This window comes from Hoplias malabaricus, chromosome 4, assembly GCF_029633855.1.
Source record: "Hoplias malabaricus isolate fHopMal1 chromosome 4, fHopMal1.hap1, whole genome shotgun sequence".
Lineage (NCBI taxonomy): Eukaryota > Metazoa > Chordata > Actinopteri > Characiformes > Erythrinidae > Hoplias > Hoplias malabaricus.
Genome location: NC_089803.1, coordinates 68,125,564 through 68,152,869, shown reverse-complemented (window position 1 = coordinate 68,152,869; position 27,306 = coordinate 68,125,564). Strand labels below are relative to the sequence as shown.

At 41.8% G+C, this 27,306-nt stretch overlaps 2 protein-coding genes across 2 annotated transcripts; one reads left to right on the top strand and one right to left on the bottom strand.

Moving 5' to 3' along the window:
* Positions 1 to 1,320: 1,320 nt before the first annotated feature.
* Positions 1,321 to 5,652, top strand: si:dkeyp-38g8.5 (uncharacterized protein LOC568385 homolog). The gene is made up of 4 exons (XM_066669864.1): positions 1,321 to 1,539; positions 2,866 to 2,959; positions 3,075 to 3,162; positions 4,357 to 5,652. The coding sequence occupies exons 1-4, from the start codon at positions 1,443 to 1,445 to the stop codon at positions 5,047 to 5,049; spliced, it is 972 nt and encodes a 323-aa protein (XP_066525961.1). The 5' UTR covers positions 1,321 to 1,442; the 3' UTR covers positions 5,050 to 5,652.
* A 599-nt stretch (positions 5,653 to 6,251) lies between these two features.
* epyc (epiphycan) lies at positions 6,252 to 27,001 on the bottom strand. Its single transcript, XM_066668892.1, has 10 exons — positions 26,994 to 27,001; positions 25,496 to 25,685; positions 12,611 to 12,803; positions 11,888 to 12,367; positions 10,850 to 11,620; positions 10,412 to 10,519; positions 9,912 to 10,070; positions 8,465 to 8,667; positions 6,984 to 7,079; positions 6,252 to 6,422 (listed from the first exon to the last, which is right to left on the bottom strand). Exons 1-10 carry the CDS (start codon positions 26,999 to 27,001, stop codon positions 6,252 to 6,254), a joined length of 2,379 nt encoding a protein of 792 aa, XP_066524989.1.
* Between the last annotated feature and the right edge of the window lie 305 nt (positions 27,002 to 27,306).

Genomic DNA, 27,306 nt, shown 5'->3' with positions numbered 1-27,306 from the left:
TGGAGAAACACTGCGTCAGGACTTTCTCGCTCATGTCTCTGTAAATGAGCTCCATGAGGTACTGCGTGGTGTTCCTCGGCGCCATTGCTGCGCTGTCCCGCTGCTGCGGTTTGCTGTACTTTAAACTCAGCTGTCGTCCACACGTCCTCGACGATCTGTACTGGTTTCTTCTACTCTTGTCCCACAGATTAGTGTATTTGCGAACCGCTGCTTTCACAAGGCTGGCGTACGCCAGCTTTCTTCTCCTGGATTTACACCACGACGGCCGGTCAACGCGTTGCTGCATTTTCCCCTCCGTTACCATGGCGTCAAAGCACATCATTTAAAAAACAATGCTACTTTAAATAGAGTCTGGTTCGCTATAAGAGAATTCACAACGGCTATTGTAAGCTATAAAAACGTCCAAAATGGCCAATGTTTCTTATACAAGCCACTGAAGTATTTCTCTAACCTTATACGTTGCTTTGACGTTTGTTCTGAAATAACCCTGACTCATGCACACTTATGGACGCGAATACGAGTGATGTCACTCTGACGTCAGCCAATCACAAGCGTCCTCTCTCTACTTCGCCATAATTCAAACTATAACGGCCCTCCTCCTCTTTTTTTCTCCGCCAATATTCTACACTAAAATCAAATTATCGCTAAATTCAGCGGTCTCTCCAACACAATAAAGCAAAAATAATAATAATAATAAAAAAAACTCATTGGTTAGAAAAAGGACTGAGAAAGTTGGCTTTGTCTTTTAATATAGCGCGTCAGTTTATCAAAGAAAAACCGGAAAAACAGCAAGAGGAAAGAGCCCGCCCAATGTTTGCGCATGCGCAGCAGCCAGAACAAGCGTTTGTTACACGTTTATGTTCATATAATTGATTTTAAATGTAAAATATGAAACGTTAATGTTCAACATTTAATTTTAAATCATGACACATTATCCAACTCGAGTCGATGCATTTCTGGAATAACATAATTGATATGTATTATTTAACACATCCACAAGAACAATAACATTTATATTGATAAATAATAACACACTTCCTCTAAGTCAGCATCCAGTAGAGGATTCCAAAAAGTAGGATTTTTCTGTTTAGCCAGACAAACAGCCTGCCAATCCGGCTCAGGGACAATTACATTTTTACGGCCAACCCATTTTTTTGTTTAAATGTTTTGGAATTTTTAATCGGATACCTCCTTATACTTGTCAGAATTAAAGTGAGCACCCACGTTAAATGGCTAGAATCTGTTTTGTTGCGTGTTTTTTTATTATAAATATATATATATATATATATATACAATTTATTTTTTTTTTGGGCCTGTTAGCTTCATTGTCCTCCATTTCTCTGAGGACACTAGTGAGGAGGGCGCACTCGGGAGGGCGGAAGTGAAGCGCCCTCCATTTTGGCCGTGGCGCCCTTCGAGTGCACACTCCGAGCCTCAAGCTCATGAAACTCTCCGACATGGACCACGCGCTGTATGTGGTGCAGACGCCGCCCGAGGACAACGACGACGGCCCGTTAAACCCAGAGTACACATATAAACGTGAGTGCGAGCTTCCGGCGAGAGTCTAGCGTGTTAATTTGTTATTTTAGGGTTGTGAGTAGGAGGACGGGTGCGGCCATGTTGAGGAGCTGCACCTCGAGCAGACTCCATTCACACTCGCGCACTACAGCCCTACGTTTACACTACATTTACACGTATGGTACTTGGCAGGCAATTATGTTTTATTTATATCATAATGATGTAGTGTTTGGAGCCTTTTTCACTAGACACTTTGTGTGTGTTTACCAAGGCGGGGAATAGAACGTTGTTACCCACTACACAACAAAAACCACTACTGCTGTGTGCAGATGTGCTGCTTAATCACAAAACTCCGAGCTTAGGGGGTTTGTAGAGCAGCCTGTTAGCACTAAACTATTATTTATTTTGGTGTGTGAGTAATTGACCAAGACTATTTTATGCCTTCTCTTTGTTCTTGTAACGTGACCCAGTTCACCATCACCTTCACCCTGAACCACACTGCTGACTGAATGTGCAATTAATGAATGATAAAACTCACAAAGAAAAATTTAATTATTCATCATATGAATTCGTCCATTAGTGAATACAGTTTTCAAATTAGTTATTTTGGCCTATACGTTGTTTGAAAATGCTTCCACTGATTTTAGTGTGCTTTTAGTATTGATTAGCTCTCGAAGAGTAGCCAAATAATTTTAATATCAATATTGAACTTTCAAATATGAATAATAATTTTCGTATTAATATTAGCATACAGTGCCAATATAAATATTTTAACACATTTAAATGGAGAAGATTCAGCTTCTTTAACAGAGTTACCGATAACCTCTTACAAACACTGTACTGTGTAAATAAAAGCTAGGCTAAGTGACAGTTGGGCACAGTACATTTAGCATTTCAGAATAAAAGCCAGGTCTAACAAAACTGGACCTTATTGGTTTATATAAACAAGTCTGGAAATTGATTTAGATTATAACTTAGAAAATGATAATTGCAATTTAAATAAAAATGCAGTGTTTGTCAGAAAAATCCCAATGAGATATTTTCAGCTCTATACTAATAAATCAGGCTAACAACTAAGGATAGGAGGGGTATAGAAGGCAGGTTTATTTTATGGAAAATGAGGGTTGAGGAAATTATTCTTTCACATTATTAATTGAGGGCGGCACTCAATTTCATTGAAATGAAAGAGAAATGCTGCAGCAAACAGGCTTAAGTTTACCTGCTGTATTATTTAAGGAAACAACGCATTTAAAGTATCTTTTGTTTTAATAATACTCTACCTGTGGAAATTATTAGTAAATGTAAAAAATAAATAAAATAAATAAATGTTCTCCCGTTTCCCCTTAGTGTCTGAAGCTGAACTGGTGAAGTTTGTGAGGTTACGTGCTGCCAATGATGTCCTGTTCACTGGAAAGAGAAACACATCTGTCATTGCCTGGAGGTAATGTACTCATGCTCATCGTTTCATTGCCGTGCACCGGGACACAAATCCTTACAAAAGAAAAACACATAATTACAGTTGTATAGTTTTTAAAATAAACTTTCTGTGGTGGCAGGGCCATCTTGAAAGAAATGGGAATCCAGAGGAAGATGTCCACCAGTCAGGCCAGAAAGAAGTGGGAAAATCTCAAGAAGAAATACAAGGTGAGTTCTCATCACACGTTTCCTCACATAGGAGGCTTTAAATATTTATTTATTTGTGTGTGTGTGTACACACACAACCACACACTGCTGAATGGTGTTTAGTGGTTTCATTTTTACATTCCTTCTCATATAAATGTTCTGCAGTAAAATAAATCATTTGTCATGTTTTGAAATCATATGTCATTTTTTTTTATCAAACATGAGACATAATGACCCTTCTTCAGTCAAACCCCTAGATTCAGTCTCAGTTATAGAGATGTTACCAGACTGGTATTAGCTGAAAATGCTGATTAAAAAAAGAATATAAAAATGAATCGAATAAATTCTGTAAAAAAAAAAAAAACAAAAAAAAACCTCCATCACTGTAAGTTCATTTATGTACAGCTAGAGGGTGTTATAACCCTGAGAGAAATGGTCTGGCCTCACAGTGATTCATTATATTTCTTCAGGAATTCAGTACTCCATAATCCCTCAAATTTTAAACATGGTTTAATTAATTGTTTATGAATCAATGCTAAAAGATAGACACTTGAAAACACATCTAGTAATAGACACATCTAGAATGCTTCTCTGAAAATGAGTCTATTCCCATCTAACACACACTGTTCATCAAGATAATAGTGTACAATTCATAGAGAACAATTACATTAATGTAGTATAATTTCTAGTAAAAAATAGACGGATAATAATATTTTCAACATTTGTAAGACACAAAACATACAGAACCATCTACAATGAAATTAAAGTACATTTTTTATTAATAACTAAAGAAGTTTTTTAAAAATGTTTCATTTTCACAATAATCCCAAACCTATTTAATGATGCTGAGGTTTGGGCTCTGGGACGACAAGAACTTTGTTCTGAGAACAGCAAAATTTCTTTAATTTTTGTTTGCGTGTTCTCCCTGTGTCTGCGTGGGTTTCCTCCGGGTGCTCTGGTTTCCTCCCACGGTCCAAAAACACACTTTGGTAGGTGGATTGGCGACTCAAAAGTGTCCGTAGGGGTGTGTGTGTGTGTGTGTGTGTTGCCCTGTCAAGGACTGGCGCCCCACCCCCCCAGGATTTAAACCGAGTGGAGCTTGGTCATCTTATAATAATTAATAATTCCATAATTGATGCAGTTTCACTGGCACCTTCAGATCAATGAATGCATTTCTGGTAACCTGGTAACATAACGTGGTATGTCATGTTTCAGGAAATGAAGAACCCACCTCCTGGTGTCACAGTGAATCCCACGAACTGGCAGTGGTTTTCCCTCATGGATGACGCTATGGAGGGCAGGCTGAACGACAGCGAAGCCATTGTGTCTACTTCTTCTCTTGGCGATGACCATGAATATCGCCCTGACAAGCCCAGAAAGAGAGGGCGTGATTCTTACAGAAGCGAGATCGACTTCCTCATCGAAGGAGACGAGTCTCGACTGTCGGGAGACACGTCACGGGGCCGGGGGGATATGGGCAGCGATGGGGATGAGATGGAACAGGAGAGGGCCCTGCTAGATAGCGACCGAGCTGCCCTGGAAAGCGAGCGCATGGTGCTGGAACGAGAGAAGATGGTGCTGGACAGGGAGAGGGCCGGGCTGGAGAGGGAGTTGGCCGCGCTGGACCGGGACAGGGCGTCTCTGGAGAGGGAGAAGGCCGCCGTAGAGCGGGACAGAGCGGCAGTGGAGCACGCGCGGGCTCAGTTGGAGAAAGAGCGAGCAGAGATGGACAAGGAGAGAGCGAAGCTGGAGAGGAACCGAGGGGCCCTGGAGAGACAGCGAGGTGGCGACCTGTATGACAGTCTAGGAGAAAGCGAAAAATCAGCAGAAGCTGAAATGGAAGTGGCCTCTATAGAGAGGAGGCAGAAATTCCTGGATTTGTTTGAGAAGCTGATTGAGACATTTTAAATATCTTTTGGACGTGTAGAATGTCCAGAAGAACTTATTGGTCATTCTCAGTGTTTAGAGCATTTCTTTACTCCTTTTTTTTTTGTTTGTTTAGGTTCTGTATTTGAAGCCAGATCTTGCTTTGCCATGTTAGAATTCATTATTTTTTTTCTCCTTGTGGTAGCCTACTGATGTGAACAGCTCAGTTTTGCTGTATTAACCGACATTCACATGAGAAAGGACGAGGGGGGGAGGTATGATTAGTGTTTCCAACATTCATCATGAAAGATTTTTTTGCAGCGCAGCTCAAATTCTCAATGAAAACGTTAAGCCACCTCCGTTTTGGAGCGGTCATGAAGACAACTTTATTTAATTGTGGTATTTCCATACAAAGCACACATTGCCGCCAGACTAGTATAATACCCCCCCCCCAGCTGAACCCCTTGCCCTAACACAGTACAATAGTTTTGAAGTGTTCATTTGAAGGCTGTTGCCCATTGTTCAAAACAAAAATTTTGGATTGTTATATTTCAAATATCGCAGTTCACATTAAAAAAAAAAAATCAGAATATATATTTTTTATATTACAATACAGACTTTACAACAAAATGTTTGTGTTATAATGCTTCTTTTATTGCATTAGTCAATTTTACCTTTCAAAAATTCATTGAGCCCCAGCTTCAATCGACTTGCTATTCTATGTGAACAGTTTCCAAAAAGTGTTAGAAATCTTACGAATATTAACAATATATCATTCATTTTTTTTTTTACTTTACAAAACAAACATATTTAAACATTATTCCTCTGGTTGTCGTGGGCCAAACAGGCAGACAAGGCTTTGCGTGGCTCAGCGCTACAGTTTGCATTCATTAATGTGATCCAAAAATGATTGCATTACTCTGTGCAGTTGATGTTGACTTGAGCGAGAACGTGTGTCTGTCTCCGGACTTCCGCGAATTGTGAATTTACTTGATGTTTCACCCACGTAATCAGTGGAGGTTTATTGCACATAAGCGTGTGTGGGTGAAAAACAAAACAAAAAGAAATGTCCATAAAACACATTATTGAGAGGAATGAGCAGCTGAAAAGTGGAAGCGTGTGCAAACCTCCAGAATAAGACAGCCATTCATATACAAGTGTTTACTCCAGCCCAAAGTAAAAAAAAAAAAAGTTGGAAACTCTCACAGAGGTTTTTGTGTGTGTGTCTATGTGTGTGTGTATGCTTAAATTAGGGCACCAATGGGAATACGCGGCAAACACACATAGGCCTGCGGGGTTCTGCTTAGATTGACAGGATTGCCATCCAGGCGAACGTCCTCCAACGCGTAGCGAACGTAGTTCAAATCGTTGAAATGGCAGAAAGTGTCCTGGTGTATCACTTGGATGTTGTTGTTCTGAGGGAAACATTGATTACGGAGATAGTTGTCAGAAATTTGCTTTTAAACAGACAAATGCCACACATGAAGCTGTCAGAAATATGAAGGAATTTCACTAACTGTGGACTTCTCTTTTGAAATATCCAAACGAAACTGTTTACACAGTCTGTTTCTAATGTGCTGTTTCTGTGATCCCCCACTGAGTATAACACGGCTCTTGTATCTTGCAAAATGTGCTTCATTAAAAAGAACCAAACCCACTGTCTATCAACAGCCCCCACCTTCTCTGCAACACTGTAGTTTACACTGTCTTTTAGTATCTTTTCTTGATGCACAAACTCGCCTAATGTGACGAGGTCAATATCAAACCCTAAACATTGCAAGGCTGGGGTGATAAATGGAAATGGAGGCACATTTTGCTGTACATGGCTCTTAAAGTAGTGACTTTTTTCTGCAGAGAACTGAGGAGTGAATGAGGACAGTGTAGTGAGTTTTGCTGCTGCGAATCAACAGGAAACTGAAACGGCTCTTGCTTTGAAAGTCCACTGGGTGTCAGCAGTGAGGTGGGAGTACAGGTACCTGTAGGTGCAGAGAGCGCAGACTGTCCGGTAGAGGACCAGGCATGTGGTCAATGTTGTTGTCCGTCAAGTAGAGGTGAAGCAGCCCAGTCATGTCCTAAAACACAAACATGCAGCCGTTACAAACGGTTCATCCACTTCCTATTGTTCCTATTTTTTTAAAACAGAGATTTTGTTAAATAAACCATGGACAGTATTTTGTTCTGGTGGCTTTTCTTGGAATATGTTAGCATTAAAAGCCCTGTTATCATGTTTGGAAACAAAACTGTAATAAGCGAGTTTCAAATAAGCACCTACATTTCTTCAATTCAAATTATGATTTAACAAATAAATAACAAACAAATACTTGGTTTAGTCCTGTGTGTGTTGAGTTGACTGATAGCGTTAGCCCTCACTGAAGTGAACGTTAGCGTAGCCTTTCACAGGTTCAGTATAAAATAAGAATTTAATTGCATGAATTTAAAAGCTTGAGAACTCAAATAAGAACAATCTTCACCCCTCTGACATTTGTGACAACATAGTGTTGGTCAAATTGCAAATGATTTTTGGAAAAGAAAAGTACACAGATTCAGTTACATAAACAATTCCTGAGTATAGCCACAAAGTACTGCTACATTGCTGTAGTGCTACTGCGCCAACAGATGTTCTTATCACAGAAGGGAATGCCCTAGAATGACTCCGTGGGAGCATGGATCAAATGAGAATGAGATGAACACAAAAAGTCTTTGCATATGTCCAGCATTAATCCAAATGATCCATGACCCAGAAGCAGACAAAGGACAGGCCTTAGCTGTCATCCACATGTGCAGTGTTATTTTTGAGCCACTATTAACGGCTCAGATTTTAAAAACACTAGGTCATTGTAAGGTGTGAGTCCCTGTAGTCATTGAACATGCAGCGTGTGTAAGGATTTAAAAACACTGTTATTGCATTTTGCACTGCTATACTTCATCATGTGCACCACAATTTCACAGAAATATTACAGTTAAAGTATAGAATATTGCAGAATGGATATTCCCCAGATAACTTCCTCGTGTCCTGCTGGAGACAAATCACTTTAAACATGGGTTACTAATGCAATTAATAAAAGGACATTCTGACCCAAATATAAATGAGTTAAATACTGCTACCTCTGCAGTAGCAAAGGGTGACTCACATCCTACAGCCGCAAGAGCCACTATAGACCACCACCTTACAATGACATGTATACTGTATATGTAAACTTGAGAGGTATGTTACAGAATAATGTGATTAATGACATAGTATGTTTAAACTAAGGTTTTTATATAATTTATGGTGTTTATGAAAGTCGTAAACTAAAGTAGTGTTTAAGCTTTTGGTGATTTGTATCTGACAGAAACCAACGTCATCACCTAGACTTAGAAACTGACAGCTTTAAATAAAAAAAAAAGCCCATGATAAAAACACAATATCATGCAATTAAAGTTTTACACATTATTGTCTGCAGACTAATCCTCTCACCTTAAAGGCTTCATTCTGAATGCCAGTGCTGCCCAGTTTGTTGTGACTGGCATCGACAAGTGTCATGGTGTGTGGCAGAGCAGGGAGTTGTGCCACTTTATTTTCCCTTATTATAAGCTCTTCCAAAGCAGGCAGACCAAAGAACGCCCCATCATCGATCTTGGAGATGGCATTATTTGTCAGATCAATCCTCTTCAGTTTGTCTTATTGGTGGAGAGAAACAACAAAACATTTTAGAATTAAATCATTCATTCATTCATTATCTGTAACCCTTATCCAGTTCATGTGGGTCACGGTGGGTCCAGAGCCTACCTGGAATCATTGGGCGCAAGGCGGGAACACACCCTGGAGGGGGCGCCAGTCCTTCACAGGGCAACACACACTCACACATTCACGCACACCTATGGACACTTTTGAGTCACCAATCCACCTACCAATGTGTTTTTGGACTGTGGGAGGAAACCGGAGCACCCGGAGGAAACCCACGCAGAAACAGGGAGAACACACCACACTCCTCACAGACAGTCACCTGGAGGAAACCCACGCGGACACAGGGAGAACACACCACAATCCTCACAGACAGTCACCCGGAGGAAACCCACGCAGACACAGGGAGAACACACCACACTCCTCACAAACAGTCACCCGGAGGAAACCCACGCAGACACAAGGAGAACACACCACACTCCTCACAGACAGTCACCCGGAGGAAACCCACGCAGACACAAGGAGAACACACCACACTCCTCACAGACAGTCACCCGGAGGAAACCCACGCAGACACAGGGAGAATACACCACACTCCTCACAGACAGTCACCCGGAGGAAACCCACGCAGACACAAGGAGAACACACCACACTCCTCACAGACAGTCACCCGGAGTGGGACCTCCAGGTCCCTGGAGCTGTGTGACTGAGACGCTACCTACTGCACCACCGTGCCGTCCAGAATTAAATCAGACTATAATCAGACATATACTATTTCATTTCCACTCAAATTATCTTCTTTGAAAATCCAGCAGAATATATGCTACGTTTAGGGAGCTCTGCGATAATGAAAGGACATAGAACTGTATGTAAACATTTAAATGGCTCTTTAAATGGTTGTTTCCTCTGCACATTTTGAACCAACACTTACTGGGATTTCTGCTGAAATAAATACATCAGGGTTAAAATCATCGTTTCTTTATGCTTTTTTTCTGCTAATATATTAATCTAAATATATTCCAACTAGTTGTTTAACACAAAGAGCCCATATGGGTTTCAGTGGTGTTCAGACTTATTCTTGTAAATATATGAATGGTTATTTGAGGATATCTATTTTCTAATTCCTTCATTATTAATTATTAATTTGCATAATGTACAGACACTTCTCATTTGTACAACATTTCTCCTAAAACCGTTATAAATTTTCTCACAAATGGCAGTTGTTCTGGGGAAAACTTACTCATGTTGGCAAAGTCTGATTTGTTGATCTTGGCAATCTTGTTGTAGCGGGCATAGAAATGAGTGGTGTCTTTGGGAAGAGGAGGCACGTGCAACAGCTTCACATCGTCGCAGTAAACAGATCCTCCCAAGCAGGTACAAAGCAAACAGGTGGGCATACCTTACCACCACAACAGGGCACAAGAGACAAAAAAACACACATAGTGTAAGAAATTAAAGGAGATATAGGGCTCAGAAAGCTCCATGTGGTCTCAGACACCTGCTGCTGTCTTAGCTATGAGGAAGCACTTAGCATTTATGGCTATTTGTCACTTGCAGTAGGTTTTTCTAAAAATCAAAAATCAACGTGGCTGTAGCAGCCATAAAATATAATCCAGTTGTGAACAGCACAACTATAACCTAATTCTGGTCATAATATCCTAATGAACAAGTTTTTGTTACTCCGTTTCCATGTTTATTACAGATTTTCATAACAACATAATGGATGGATAGGGTACTGACCTTGTGTGTCAGTTTCAGTTTCAGAGTCAGGTAGCCCAGACTCCCCTGACTCTATTTCCCCAGCCCCCTCCTGGGGGGTGGTCTGGGTTGTGGGAAGCAGCTCCTCCTCTTGTTAGACACAACATTAGGGTGTTAGGAGAGGAATTAGCACATGGTTGGACAAAGAGATCAAGTAAGTGGGCAGTGAGGATGGTGAGTGTAAATGAACAGACATTTAACCAATATCAGTCAGTTAAATGAAGTTCGTAGCTTTGTGAGAATGGATGAACTTCATATATCATATATGATATACTGTAGGTTAGCATACATAAAGTGAAATAGAACATAAGATGGAGACATAAAATTAATGTATCAGATTAGCCTATAACCTGGGGCTATATTTCAGACTGTTACTATGAATTTCAGAGAGGTGCTCTGCTGGATAGTCAAAGTACTGACCTTCTCCTAGGTCAGGGATTATTGTTACCACAGGCTCCTCAGGTTCCTCAGTAGTCTCGGGCTCCACAGTTGTCACAGACTCCTCAGGAATCTCAGGCTCTTCGGGTAAACCGGACTCCTCCGGTAAACCAGAGACATCAGGTAAACCAGACTCCTCCGGTAAACCAGAGACATCAGGTAAACCAGACTCTTCAGGTAAACCAGACTCCTCCGGTAAACCAGAGACATCAGGTAAACCAGACTCTTCCGGTAAACCAGACTCCTCCGGTAAACCAGAGACATCAGGTAAACCAGACTCCTCCGGTAAACCAGAGACATCAGGTAAACCAGACTCCTCTGGTAAACCAGAGATATCAGGTAAACCAGACTCCTCCGGTAAACCAGACTCCTCTGGTAAACCAGAGACATCAGGTAAACCAGACTCCTCCGGTAAACCAGAGACATCAGGTAAACCAGACTCCTCAGGTAAACCAGACTCCTCCGGTAAACCAGAGATATCAGGTAAACCAGACTCCTCCAGTAAACCAGACTCCTCTGGTAATCCAGAGAAATCAGGTAAACCAGACTCCTCAGGTAATCCAGAGAAATCAGGTAAACCAGACTCCTCAGGTAATCCAGAGAAATCAGGTAAACCAGACTCCTCAGGTAATCCAGAGACATCAGGAAAACCAGAGGCATCAGGTAAACCAGAGACATCAGGAAGTCCAGACTCCCCAGAACCCCTAATGGCTTCTTCAGGGATGATGGTAGGTGTTATGAGTAACTCCTCCCCTTGTTAAAGACAAGGCGATGCAGTAAAAGAGAAATTAGCACCCCCAACAGCACAGGCAGCAAAAGGCATGACAGAAATGAACAATTAACTATAATCAATCAAACTCTAAGCATTTTTCTAAGAACATCTATTAAAAATCTTGGAAGGGACTAGACAATACCCCTTAACCCACAGTGAAACCTGTCAAATCCAGTTCTATGTAGAACACAGATTTGAGGCATAAAGATCCTATATGTCACTACAGATCATAAGTCATTATTACTGACCTGTGTCAGGGAGGAATGTTATCTCTAACCCTGAAACCCCAGAGGGCCCAGAACCAAGGTCCCCAGAGATTCCAGAAGGTAAGTCTGCAGAGACTCCAGAAACCATGTCCCCAGAAACTTCGGGAACAATATCCCCAGAAACTTCGGGAACAATATCCCCAGAAACTTCAGGAACAATGTCCCCAGAAACTCCAGAACTAAAATCTCCAGAGACTCCAGACACAATGTCCCCAGAGACACCAGAGCCAAAGTCTGTAGAAATCCCAGAACCAATGTCTCCCGAGACTCCAGAGCCAGCGTCCGCAGAGCCGCCACTACTGAAGTCCCCAGAGCCTCTAGAACTCAGAGGTCCCCCCGAACCAGATATTCCAGAACTTAGTGTATCTCCAGAAGCCTCTGAAACTCCAGACATGTCCCCAGAACCCAAATATTCTCCAGAGATTTGAAGGTTGTCAATGGTTGCCGGACGACTCTCCTCCTCTTGTTAGAGACAAGATTAGGTGTTAAGAGACTGATTAGAACAGAATGGACAATGGTTTAATGTAGACAGTTAGAGATGATGAGAGCGATGCATTGGGTGATGCATGACAAGATGAATAAAACACATTTAACCAATCAGACTACCAGTTAAATGGGATAATGAGTGGTTTCAGTCAACAGCGCTTTTGAGAAGAAACATTTAAGGTGTGTGTGTGTGTGTGTGTGTGTGTGTGTGGTACAGACCTCCCTGGGCATCAGGTCCCATCAATACCCCTGGCTCTCCAGAGCCTGATGGAATAAACTTGGGCTTTGTGGGCAATTTTTTCTTATCCAGTCTTTCTTTTTCCCTTTGCCTTTCCTCTTCTTCTGCCTCCTCCAGTGAGGCACCTGGTGCATTGTCATTGTCCTCTTCTGGGGGCAAAGTGCCAATCTCTATCTGTAGGGAATGACAAGGTAAGTGCACTGAAGCTTCTGAAATACTTTAGAATGGCTTCTGAAATGCCTCTAGGAAAGGATATATTTTGAGGGAGGGCAGCTGCCAAAGCAACATTCATGAGATGGAAATAACAGCTTCCCAGATGCTTCTGATGAAACAGAACGATAACGTCTAGTTTGTATCAGTCAAACACAAGTGAACTCTGGTCTTGAAGCACCAGTCTCCAGCACAGTTGGGAGATTCTTCTGCTCAAAATCACCTCCTTAATCTGGTAATGAACACAGTTCAACAAATTGTGTTTGAGTAGGGAGTACACAAAATTCTTGTCGACTCTCCCTTTCCAAGATCAAAGTGGAATATCCTTGCCTTAAAATGTAAAATGAATGCCATATTAATGCTCAAAAACTAAATGCAGAGCTAGTGACCAAAACTGTTAAATGGGTATGACTTTAATCATTTGTTCATTGTTTGTAAGCGCTCATCCAGTTCAGGGTTGCACTGGTTCTGGAGCCTACCTGGAATCACTTAGCGCAAGGCAGGAACACACCCTGGAGGGGGCGCCTGTCCCCCACAGGGCGACACACACCCACTCACACATATGGACACTTTTGAGTCACAAATCCACCTACCAATGTGTGTTTTTGGACCGTGGGGGGGAAACTGGAGCACCCGGAGGAAACCCACGCAGACACAGGGAGAACACACCACACTCCTCACAGACAGTCACCCGGAGGAAACCCACGCAGACACAGGGAGAACACACCATACTCCTCACAGACAGTCACCCGGAGGAAACCCTCACAGACAGTCACCCGGAGGAAACCCACGCAGACACAGGGAGAACACACCAAACTCCTCACAGACGGTCACCCGAAGGAAACCCACGCAGACACAGGGAGAACACACCACACTCCTCACAGACAGTCACCCGGAGGAAACCCACGCAGACACAGGGAGAACACACCAAACTCCTCACAGACGGTCACCCGAAGGAAACCCACGCGGACACAGGGAGAACACACCACACTCCTCACAGACGGTCACCCAGAAGGAAACCCACGCGGACACAGGGAGAACACACCACACTCCTCACAGACGGTCACCCGGAGGAAACCCACGCAGACACAGGGAGAACACACCACACTCCTAACAAACAGTCACCCAGAGGAAACCCACGCAGACACAGGGAGAACACACCAAACTCTTCACAGACAGTTACCCGGAGGAAACCCACTCGGACACAGGGAGAACACACCACACTCCTCACAGACAGTCACCCAGAGCAGGACTTGAACCAACAACTTCCAGGATCCTGGAGCTGTGCGACTGCGACACTACCTGCTGCACCACTGTGCTGCCCTGTATGTAAGTTTTGATTCATAAATCCTGAACCTGAAATTAAATATTGCTATTAAGGCCATACATGAAAACTCATCCCTGTGAATTTCAGTAGCTTATTCTCTGAGAAGTTGTTTCAACCCCTGGTGCAATCCTAGCTATAAACACAACCCTGTTCTATACAAACTATCCTTTCTCTCAGCTCCACTGACTATACAGGAGCACTTTGTAGTTTTACTATTACAGACTGCTGTTCATGCTTTGTGTGCCCCCTTTTACCCTGTTCTTCAATGGTCAGGGACCTCAAATGACCACCAAAGAGCAGGTCTGATTAGTTTATGTTGCACTGGTATGAGTGGATCAGACACAGCAGTGCTGCTGGAGTTTTTAAACACTGTGCCCAATCATTGTCCATTCCATTAGACACGCCCACCACAGTGTCACTGTTGGACTGAAAATAGTAGTCCACCAACCAAAAACATCCAGCCAACAGCGCCCTGTGTCGACTGATGGACAAGAGGACGACCGACACACACTGTGCATCTACTGTCTCTGACTTTACATCTACAAGGTGGACCAACGAGGTAGGAGTGTCTAACAGAGTGGACAGTGATTGGACACAGTGTTTAAAAAGTCCAGCAGCACTGCTGTGTCTGATCCACTTGTACCAGCGCAATGATCCATCACCACATCACACCTGCTCTGTGGCGGTGCTGAGCGTTGAAAAGAGGACACAGTGTAAGTGTAGAACTCTAAAATGCTCTTGTACGGTCAGTGGAGCTAAGACGACAAACAGTGAGTGTAGAAACAATTGTGATCAGTTCTATAACTGTGACAGACTAATAGCGCCTGGTTAATTCATTGTTGGGGCGGCACGGTGGCACAGCAGGTAGTGTCGCAGTCACACAGCTCCAGGGGCCTGGAGGTTGTGGGTTCGATTCCCACTCCGGGTGACTGTCTGTTCTCTCTGTGTCTGCGTGGGTTTCCTCCGGGTGCTCCGGTTTCCTCCCATAGTCCAAAAACACACGTTGGTAGGTCGATTGGCAACTCAAAAGTGTCCGTCCGTGTGTGTGTGTCTGTGTTGCCCTGTGAAGGACTGGCGCCCCCTCCAGGGTGAATTCCCACCTTGCCCCCAATGATTCCAGGTAGGCTCTGGACCCACCGCGACCCTGAACTGGATAAGGGTTACAGATAATGAATGAATGAATAATTCATTGTTTCCCCATCACAACTGGAGTTCCAAACGTACCATGAGCACTTGCATTGTCTAAAAAAAGGCATATTTACAACTTTTTATGTAGGAACCCTTTAGTTTATCATCATATAGGGCTGATACAGTAAGTTTGTTTACATCGATGTGCACAGAATACAAGCACAAATCTTCAATCATTCCAAAATAAACTACAGTAATGCCAATATCTATTACTGGGATCATGAAATCACACTTTGCAATGATGGTTCTGGGGTGGGCTTTGGTAATTTCACATTAAACATCAAGGATCCAAATTTACACACGAAAAATCTGGCTGTTACCTTGGGGACAAATTCAAAATCCAAATGGCCACTGGACTGTCAAGAGACAAACTCATGTACAAACAAAGGCTGGGTGCCTCAAAACTCATCCTCAGATCCTGAGGACTGTTCTGTTAACACTATGAACCAAAATCAAGCTTTACGCTGATAAATATTATGAAGAAAACCTACGCTGCTGCAAACTGGTAATGGACCTCAGTTCTGGTGGTAACCTGACTCTCAGTGCTGTCCTCAGCAAAAACTGTCCAACAGTTCCCCCACAAACCAGAGAGTGGCGCCATGAAACCACATTCCGTCATGGGTGTGTGCATACTGACTCCACACTAAAAAAGTTCATCCTAACAGCAAGATGTGAATGGTCCTTGTGGAACCAAGACATAAATGGTAGCTGAAAACTCTATCTCCGCACTTCTTCCAAAAGCCTACAGCTGTTAATTAAAAGTGGCACAGTATACAATCCCCATTACAGAACATAAATAGCAACCATACAGACTCATACAGATATGGGCCAAACCTGCTCATCCCACATTTCTACTGACTTTAAGGCTATTATAGAGAGATTGTCCCTCTTCTCTGTAGCCACTCTGAGTAACAGAGCAGATGTTGGAGGATTTCATTGTATTCAGCCACAGGAACATCAGTGAGGTTATTTACTGAGTTTGGATCATTAGTTCTGGATCATGAAAACCACTCCAACTCATTCCAAAGTCCACGACATGTACAACTTCACTGTTAGAAAAACTCACACTGTGGTGGTACGCTCAAAAACATAATTGTACCTTATTCTATATTAATTGTAGGTTTTAAAATAGTGTTGATTTCATGCACCACATTTAATCTCTGAATTATGTTTATAGAATTTTACACAGCTCTATAATGAAAGGTAACAAATATGCACCTCCCCTTTAATTACGAAGATAATGTACTGTACCTTTAGGGAACAAAACTGGTCTACAGTTTACACTGTTTGTACCTTTAGTGACATGTACCTCTACCGTCCCTTTATTTCTGAGTGGATGGGACATAAAGCTATAACAAATGGTGTCTACAAACTTTTGCTTGTACCTTGTATACGTGTCAGCATTAAATGTGACTTCTTCTAATGGGTATTTAAAGGTAATAACTGTAGCTCTGGGTTTACTGACAGTGAGAAAGTTTGAGAGACAACAAGGACAGCTTTTGAGAAGGTTTGCACAGTGTATGCTTGGTATAGCCCTCCTCTTGACCACCAGAACGCGCCCCCCACCCCCCGCATACACACACACACACACACACACTGAAAGCAAACACACATAGCCAAGGGAAAACGTGAAGCAAAAACAGGCTAAAAAAGTAGAAGGAGCAACATATTAGGGCCAACATATACACGATGCTAAATCATTAGACTTAATCTAATATAATCCAGGTGCAGTCAGAGGAAACGATTGAAAGTCACTGAGATAAACTGGAGCTTATCATGTTTATTTGGAGGTCATTAGAAAGCACAAAGGTTTTAAAAGCACCTACAACATGAAACAAAGTTCAGTAAGAAGTACCTATGTACTGTGTTTTACCTGATTTGCATATTGTACGAGAAGGTGTGGGCATAATGTTAGGAGGTAAAGGAGGTTACATATATCTGTATATGATTCTGAAATGACCCTTTTTATATGTAATAAAGTAATAAAATGTAATAAAATTAAAATGTATTTAATTTATCCAGTTACCCAGTTCAGGGTCGCAGACCTACGGACACTTTTTTGAGTCACCAATCCACCAACCAACGTGTGTTTTTGGACTGTGGGAGGAAACCGGAGCACCTGGAGGAAACCCAGGGAGACACAGGGAGAACACACCACACTCCCCACAGACAGTCACCCAGAGGAAACCCACGCAGACACAGGGAGAACACACCACACTCCTCACAGACAGTCACCCGGAGGAAACCCACACAGACACTGGGAGAACACACCACACGGCTCACAGACAGTCACTCGGAGGAAACCCACACAGATACATGGAGAACACACCACACTCCTCACAGACAGTCACCCGGAGGAAACCCACACAGACACAGGGAGAACACACCACACTCCTCACAGACAGTCACCCGGAGGAAACCCACGCAGACACAGGGAGAACACACCACACATTTCACAGCCAGTCACCTGGAGGAAACCCACGCAGACATTGGGAGAACACAACACACTCCTCACGGACAGTCAGCCGGAGGAAACCCACGCAGACACGGGGAGAACAAAACACACTCCTCACGGACAGTCAGCCGGAGGAAACCTACGCAGACACGCGGAGAACACACCACACTCCTCACAGACAGTCACCCGGAGGAAACCCATGCAGACACAGGGAGAACACAACACACTCCTCACGGACAGTCAGCCGGAGGAAACCCACGCAGACACGGGGAGAACAAAACACACTCCTCACAGACAGTCACCCGGAGGAAACCCACGCAGACACAGGGAGAACACAACACACTCCTCACGGTCAGTCAGCCGGAGGAAACCTACGCAGACACGGGGAGAACACACCACACTCCTCACAGACAGTCACCCGGAGGAAACCCACGCAGACACAGGGAGAACACAACACACTCCTCACGGACAGTCAGCCGGAGGAAACCTACGCAGACACGGGGAGAACACACCACACTCCTCACAGACAGTCACCCGGAGGAAACCCACGCAGACACAGGGAGAACACACCACACATTTCACAGCCAGTCACCTGGAGGAAACCCACGCAGACATTGGGAGAACACAACACACTCCTCACGGACAGTCAGCCGGAGGAAACCAAGCAGACAGGGGGAGAACACAACACACTCCTCACAGACAGTCACCCGGAACGGGAATCGAACCCACAACCTCCAGGTCCCTGGAGCTGTGTGACTGCGACACTACCTGCTGCGCCACCGTGCTGCCCAAATTTAAATCAGTGAATTACAAAAAATAAATAAATAAATAACCAGCAATGGTTAGATGAGTCAAGCCTTTGCCTGTTGTGATTCACATGGAAAAGTGTTCTTTAATAGTTAAGCTTGTTGAAGTTGTCAGTAAGATGTTGCAACAAGGGTAAGCATCCCTAAAAGATGTCATGAATGTGTATGTTCCCTAGCATTTCAGCTGCTTCATCCTTTGTATTTGCATGTCTGGACAAGAGCTCACTTTGTTATTCTCAAAACATTGCACAAATCCTGGCAAAGTCTGAGCTTCAGAAGAATGTGCAGTTTAGTGTTTTCAACTACTCAGAACAGGGCTATAATAAGGAGAGGACACATTTCTTAGTCTAATGTGTTTATGCCATTTGCAAAACACATTACACTGGCTTAAAGAAACAATAGGTAAGATTTGGTATTTTTGCTCCTGGGCTCCCCTTACAGTTGCAGAGTGCTATTCACTTTTACAGCACTGTCCTGAAATCCAGGGAGGAGGAGGAGGAGGAGCTTCCAAAGTTATATAGTGCAGTTTTTGCAGTGCTAAGCCTGGAGGCTCTTTTTTACCTTTTATATGTCTGTAAAACATCACAATGGTTTTGAAGCTGTATTTTTAAAATGCTACCTAGTGTTCATTTAAGTCAGAGACGTGCTTTCATGCACAGCTAAACTCCACCTAATTGTTTACAGACACCTCTTCTAACTAATGAATTCAGCTGCACCCAGTGTGAACTTCAACATTTAGCTGTGACAAATGGTCTGTATTATCTCTACGGAAATGCACGAAACACTGTGTGACACTCTGAAGTAGCTGCACATCAGTCTATAAGGACAATGGCCAATGACAAGCATCATCCTAGTCCTTATCTTCCATCAGTCCCCGGCCTTGCTAATACACTCGCTGGCCTTCTCAGAAAAGTGAAACCTTTGCTGGATCTTAGCTTCTTACTTTTCAGTGAAAAGATATTCAAAGAATCGTTTGTTTGTGTAAAATAATTGTTTACACTCTTTAAAAAGGAGCTACACATTCACTGAATTACAGCAATGATGATCCACTATTGGTCCCTTAAAATATTTTACTGGATGTTACTTTAAAGAAGAATTTTTATAGATGTGTGAGTGTTTTTAAAATACAAGGAATGCTAAGGCTCTTGGAAAAGGCCTAAAAGCATGACCCTACCTGGCTGACCTACAACGTGTACAAACAACCCAGAGTAATTGTCCAAACAATGTTACTGAGGAGATAGAAACCTACTTTTGAAAACACACACACACACACACACTAGAAAATTCCTGTAGTCCTAACACCCTGTTGGTTGTTATGTTGTTGTTTTACGACTCCTTTTCATTTCAAACCTCTGGGTACATGTGATATGTAAGATTTCTCCTACACACATACACACACACACACACACACACACACACACACACACACACTGGCTTATTTACATACATTTTTTTATAGCAAGCTCATTGATCAAGTCGTCCATAACTCTAGAGCTCCATGTGTTTAAAGTCAAACACAGGACACGTACTCATGCCAGTAATGTGCGTCAACAGTTCAGAGAGTGGAGAGTCTTGAACTGTAGGTTAGACTACACATCATTTAAGTCAGGATCGGTTTATGACTCCTGGCATCTTGGGATTAGTTTTAAATCCAGTCTTGTGTCTGAACCAGTCAAACATAATTCAGACCTGCAGTTGTCCATACTAAAGAAAATAAACTGGGTGACTTTGCTGTATTTGAAAAAAGAAAGGTTTCAATGTTCTTGTCCAAAGCTGCATTTCAGACTGTTCAGATCATTCCCAGCTTGGCTGGAGCTGAAGAACATTGCTGGCAAGTCTCAAAACATGCTTTTTGGGTTTTTGTTGTTGGTATTTTACAGTTTAAATGAAGACTCCACATAAAATCTGTAACTTCACTGCAGCTGTCTGTAGCTGGTAAACAAGCCGAGGAACTGATGTTAGGGTTTCTGTAAAATGTAAACACCAAAAGCATGCTAATGGACAACAGTAAAAACTTATGAAAGCGTAATAACAGACAACAGACAAGACTAACTACTACAGTATGACTTGAAATGGTACATATTTCACACATCTTTAAGTATCTTTAACAATCTGCTAATCTGCTAATCAGAATGAGAGTGTAAATGGAATATTCATCCATTATCTGTAACCGCTTATCCAATTTAGGGTCGCGGGGGGTCCAGAGCCTACCTGGAATCATTGGGCGCAAGGCAGGAATACACCCTGGAGGGGACGCCAGTCCTTCACAGGGCAACACAGACACACACACAAACATTCACACCTACGGACACTTTCGAATCGCCAATCCACCTGCAACGTGTGCTTTTGGACTGTGGGAGGAAACCGGAGCACCCGGAGGAAACCCACGCGGACACGGGGAGAACACACCAACTCCTCACAGACAGTCACCCGGAGCTGGAATCGAACCCACAACCTCCCCTGGAGCTGTGTGACTGCGACACTACCTGCTGCGCCACCGTGCCGCTAAATGGAATATCACAAATGAATATGTGATTTTTGTTGGGCGGCACTTTGCTGTTAAATGAGCCCACTTTTTTATTATTTTTTATTTTACTAGCCTAGTGCTAGTCCTTTTAATAGTAATAGTTAATATTTATTTTTTGTTGGTTTGCAAAGGTTTAAATTTTAATATTAAATAATAAACTGATATGAGTATCTGGGCGACATGGCATCGTTTTGTGAAATTATTTTTATCCCAAACAAACTGTCCTGTTAAATCAATAAAAATTTTATTACCAGACCATTCCTATTAAGTCCAATCTAGTCTGAATGTAGCTTTGACATAATTCATAACTACAGCCTATTTGTCCAGTATTACATTCATTCATTCATTCATTATCTGTAAGCCATAATCCAGTTCAGGGGTTGCGGTGGGTTCGGAGCCTACCTGGAATCATTGGCGGGAATACACCTTGGAGGGGGCGCCAGTCCTTCACAGGGAAACAAAGACACACACACACACACACACACACACACACATTCACTCACACCTACAGACACTTTTGAGTCACCAATCCACCTACCAGCGTGTGTTTTTGGATTGTGGGAGGAAACTGGAGCACCTGGAGGAAACCCACGCAGACACAGGGAAAACACACCACACTCCTCACAGACAGTCACCTGGAGGAAACCCACACAGACACAGGGAAAACACACCACACTCCTCACAGAGAGTCACCCGGAGGAAACCCACGCAGACACAGGGAGAACACACCACACTCCTCACAGACAGTCACCTGGAGCAGGAATCGAATCCTGGAGCTGTGTGACTGCAACACTACCTGCTGCACCACCGTGCTGCCCTCCCGTTCATGCGTCTACAGCTGATTGCATGATTCAATAAATTACAAGAATTTCATTTTGCACAGCAGACCTGTTTACATGACAAGTTAAAAACTTTATAGTTGGTACGGCTTAGTCTCTGGACAAGAACTCTGCACTTTCAGGGTAGTGTCATGTTGTTTACTGCTGCTTTCATGTCTTAAGAGCTTTACTCTGAATATAAAAGGGTTGGAATACTGTATGGTTACGTTTCTCATTTTACTGGCCAATACTTTTCTATGAAGATGATACAAAGATGGTTTGTTTGTATGTGACATGAGTGCTCCTAAAAAGACCTAAAACCTTTAAAGTCTTTACTGATATTAAGCCATAAATGCAAATCATAAACGTCATCATTCTGATGTTAGTATCTTCCAATGTATTCAGTTTCAATTGGATTCTCAGTAGGAGTTGGTAACATAAAAATTCCGGCTTTGCTGATTCTTGTCATTACAATGTTCTAAATCTGTGCAACCAGAATAACAATTTAAAAAGCAGAAGTAGTGATTTTAATACGTTTCTTTAGTGTTTTTTATGATTACATAGTATCTACCTGTGTAGCACAGGGTTATGTTTATGTTGTGATGTTATATCTCAGTGTTAGGCTGAAGAGAATACTTAGGAGATGAAGGAACTGATAATAAGTCTATCAATTAAAGATTACTGGATATTTTTCACATAAACCTGTGATTATATTAAAAATGGCATTGCCATGATCTAAACAACTCGTGTATATTAGGTATGCCTTAGCAAGTCTGTGTTTGCGTTATGGCTGTATAGCAGAATACGTCTGGTCACTAAATGTTTATCCTGTAATATATTACTAGAGCTACATTTTATTTTCTTAAAACATTTGAAAGTTCAATCATCTTCACAATCACCACCTTCATCAGGTTCCAGAGACAGACAGCTGCAAACGGAAAGCATCTACCTAACATAGTTTTGCTTAGAGGTGCCAACAGAGGCCAACACAAAAATGGGTGAATCATTTCTGTATATTATACACCCCACACATCTCACAAAAACTTTCCAGTCGAACAGAAACACACTGCATATATTTATATATTTATGTAATTGTGGAAGGGAACAAAATAAATAAATCTGAAGAACACTTATAAAAAGTGAATAACACTTATATAAAATGTGCTGGAAAGTTTATATAGGGACCAATAATTTGTACTAAATCACTAATAACATGTATAGTTAAAATTATGAAGTTATTTTATACTGAGTAGTCATATGTTATTTTCACAACTCCCCTACAACAGTTATACGTCAGAAATGTTAACGCTGGATTCGCATTGGATAAGAAATCTCAGTTAAAATAAAAGATGGGAGGAGCTATTCGATTCACGCACTGCTGTCACACAGTGTGGATCAGACACAGCAGAGCTGCTGGAGTTTTTATACTGATACTACACAGGTGGTAAAAAACTTATCTAACCTTTCACACAGTTAATATAACCAATATTATAAACCATTTAATGGTAACGACACATGTTCGTAACACACATGGAGGCTACTAGTGTGGACAAAACATACCTACAGGTCGTTTTGTGGATTTAAGAGTGGAGTGTTGTTCAGCCGCTGAGCCTTTACTTCGTATACTTCATCACTGAACACTTACTTAAGCTCCTAAACTCCCGAAAAACTCTTTTTCCCCAAGTTATGATGCAATATTCCCCCACATTTCAATTCGGACAGGATTAGTATAACCTGGGGTCATTTTTATTACTTGTTTTACAGTAGTTAAAAGGCTCAGGGGTCTTTCCTGAAATGGGAGCGCACACCCCAGAAAAACGACTGAGATGGTCTATTCGGATGGAACTAAAATTTCTGAGATACTCAGGTAATAACTACTTTTCCCCCCATGTCCACAGGTAAAACTAATCCTGTCCAAATACGGCTTAAGCCTTTGAAGTGTATTAACTACCGACTTGTCAAATACTGATTAATATTTAGGGCCCACACAAGGGGGTGCTATTAGCACATAGCATTCTTGCTGCCCTGGAGAGAAAGGAAACCCAAACCAGCAGGATCTCTTGAATATACATATTTGAAGTCATACATTTCAAAACATTTCATTACAACAAACACTATGGCTTCATCTAATAAGATGGTCTGAGAAGTGGGGAAAATATTGGAACAGAAATTTCACACACACTTTTTCAATGTCTCATGTTTTACTTTAAACGTATATCGAAATGTCCAAACTTCAATTATAAAGAAAAAAAACCTCACCCGAATTCCTGCTCAGGACGGCGTTAATAAGTCTGTAGTCAGCGTTTGACCTGACGCCTGAGCAGAGCTATGAGGCTAATGTAGCTAAAATAATGGTAGTCATTGTCACCCGAGCTAATGTAGCTAACGGGTAATGGTAGTAATTTTCACCCATCATTTTTGCTGTTGCCATAGAATTATATTTCTTGTACTTTTAGAACGCCTGAGTATAATGCCTGAATTCACTCCTCAGTAATTCACCTGCACTACTTTGGCCAACTTCTACTCATTGATTTGCAACCTGTCCTCAACTGACCACTCAAGAACTAGCCATCCATTAGAAACCTAGACTGCTACTTAATAATAATAAAGGTGCACAGACATTTATTACATGTCTCAGGCAAGTATTCAGTTTGCAACCCTGCATAACCCTTATGCCTAGAAAACCAAGCTCATTCTCTGTATTTAATGCTTTCATTCCTCTATCCTTTAAAGATTCAGGTAGAGCTTGGATTTTAGAAGGCATTCTCATTAGTCATATTCCTGTAACCTTGGTAAATATGTAAAAAAAAATGTTTTGCCTCTGAATCTTTTATTAGATCACATTAGAGGATCATATGCCAATTTCTCATTATCTGAATTGTGTTTAGCATATAACTCTTTCGACACTCTTGTGTGCTCAAGTCAGACAATGGCTGTGGTTTCAGGTGATAGTTACATGATGTAAGAATATTCTTGTGTCATTCCAAGCCGCAGTACATCAAAGCAATGTCACACTGAGATTTTGGATTAATGCTGCAGACATTTCCAGAAGATTATGTTAGACATTTCTTGCAGAGAATCAGTGGTGCTTGTCACCTTACATGATTAATGCAATTCCTGATTATTGCACAGTGTAAACTCACCTTATCTGACCTACAAGTATATGTCATCAATTTGTATTATGCATCCAGTCCATGAGCAAAGCATCCTGAGTATAAGATGTTTTCATCCATAAGAATAATTAACTATGTTTTCAAAAGTAACTTTAAAAATGTATTACATTTTGTAGAGTGTACATTCCTTACCTTGAATGCCACAAGAATTATGACATTTGTATTAACATTAACGACTTTTTCCAGATGATTTTTTCCAGAGTGGATTACAATTCTAATCAGGTTGTTTATTCGTGAATTTGTGGCCCAAAATAACCAACAAAATAGCACATGATCACAGAGGAGTAAACTGCACAGGCCGTAAAATACTGAAAAGGACTCCCACAAGGAACCCACAACCCATGGCTCATTCACTTTCCCACCTGAGGTTCATCAATCAGCTCGTCATAATATTCAAAGTTATCATGGTCCAAGTCCAAGTTGTCTAGCTCCACATCATAGTTTTCCACTTCCGTTTGTCGGGCATTTCTTGTGGGGTAGGCCAACACCACATTCAGGACCAGGAGTCCCAACAGAAACCTGACTGGCATCATCATCATCATCATCATCCACCTGAGGGAGAGTGAGAGCATATCGTCATTTTTCCATTGCTTTAGCAGGTTTAAAATGTTCCCAAGGAAAGTGTAGAGCAAGTGAAAATGTAGGTTTTAAAATATGGCTATCTTAAGAAGCATTAAAATGGATATTTTGTGGAAAAAAAACATTTTGCAAGTCTTTCATCCCAAATATTAGGGTTGCATACATAGAAAGAAACACGTGGTATTTATAAAAGAAGAGAAACAGTAGGCATAGTGGTGTGGCTCACTTCAGATTTCCTCACATCTGATTTAAGGCAAAATTAAACTGAATCATGGACAGAGGAAACACATTGTGAATTTGTACGTTTTTATTTGCTAATCCTAGAGTCCTTTTAGTTGGCTGAATATTTGCTAGCATTAATATGTTAGCATTAGCTAACTTAAACTCAGGCCAGATTCTGAAGCACACTACATGTCTAAATGTGTATAGACACCTCTTATGATTGATGAATACCGCTACTTCCATTATGGGAGCAGACTTTCCACTCCATAAAGGCATCCAACAAAGTGAGATGTGAGCTATAAGCAGTGAAACCATTCTTTGGAGCAATGAAGCTCCATTTAAAACATTTGGAATGGGTTGGAGTGACTTGTGATCCAGAACTAACATCAGTATCTGACCTCACAAATATTATTATGGCTGAATTCTATCAAATCCTCACAGAAATGTTTCAACACCCAGTCCAGGTCCTTCTCAGGAAGCTATTACTGCAACATAGAAGACAAACTATCAATGAATCCCCTTAATTTCAGTAGAAATATGAGAAGATCAAGTATGTGTTAATATAAACCTTTGGCCATATATTGTATATATTTTGCTTTCAAACTTTCTAGAGAAAACGATTCTGTAGAAAGTAGTTTCCATTGTGTGTGAAGTTGTACAGAAGTTGCACTGTATGACCTGAGTCTTACCAAGAGACACATTGCCAAACTCCCAGACTAGGGTTGCTTTATTTGGCCATGGTGCAAGCCATCTTAAATAAGCCTCTCAGAAATCATGGGCTTGGGCTCACCAAATGCTATCCACTCAGTACACAAGAAAAGATGTCAGTTTCCCCCTTTTTTTTTATTCCCTGTAATAGGAGGCTGTTTTTAAGATTGACATTCCACTGGGCTGATAGCAAAAACACACCATAAAAAAGCCTCCATCATTGTGTGCATTAGCTTATTTCCTAAATCCCAAATTGCTTTCAGGTTTAAGGTCTCCTGAGAATGCTTCTCTGAGGATGGAGAGTTTCAGTGCTCATTAACAAGGTGCCGACAGCCAGAAGAGCTGAAATACGAGGCCATCCTGGCTCCCCAAGCATGAAATTCCTTCACAGAAGCCAAACAATTACCACTCAAACTGGTGCTGGTACTGAATGCACTCAGTGAAAGCTTTGTTGTGTTTCAAAGTTCAAAGTTCATAGGTTGGATGGTAAATGCTTGACAGGGTTCTTACTAACTTTTCAAAATTCACAGTTATCTGAGGGAAAGCAGCTCTTACGTGACTGTTATCGTTAAAGGGTTAAACATAGAGCTGATACATTATCTGGCCAAGAGTTTGTGAGCATTTGCTCATCCAACACTGTAATTTTTCCCCTCAGAGCCTCCAC

Excerpts from the sequence above, each read along its gene's own strand:
- si:dkeyp-38g8.5 (XM_066669864.1), top strand. The coding sequence starts at position 1,443 with ATGAAACTCTCCGACATGGACCACGCGCTGTATGTGGTGCAGACGCCG. Across the intron at positions 2,960-3,074 it reads ACATCTGTCATTGCCTGGAG|GGCCATCTTGAAAGAAATGG; the intron begins GTAATGTACTCA and ends CTGTGGTGGCAG. Across the intron at positions 3,163-4,356 it reads ATCTCAAGAAGAAATACAAG|GAAATGAAGAACCCACCTCC; the intron begins GTGAGTTCTCAT and ends GTCATGTTTCAG.
- epyc (XM_066668892.1), bottom strand. Across the intron at positions 11,621-11,887 it reads AACATTCCTCCCTGACACAG|GGGAGGAGTTACTCATAACA; the intron begins GTCAGTAATAAT and ends GTCTTTAACAAG. Across the intron at positions 10,520-10,849 it reads AATCCCTGACCTAGGAGAAG|AGGAGGAGCTGCTTCCCACA; the intron begins GTCAGTACTTTG and ends GTGTCTAACAAG.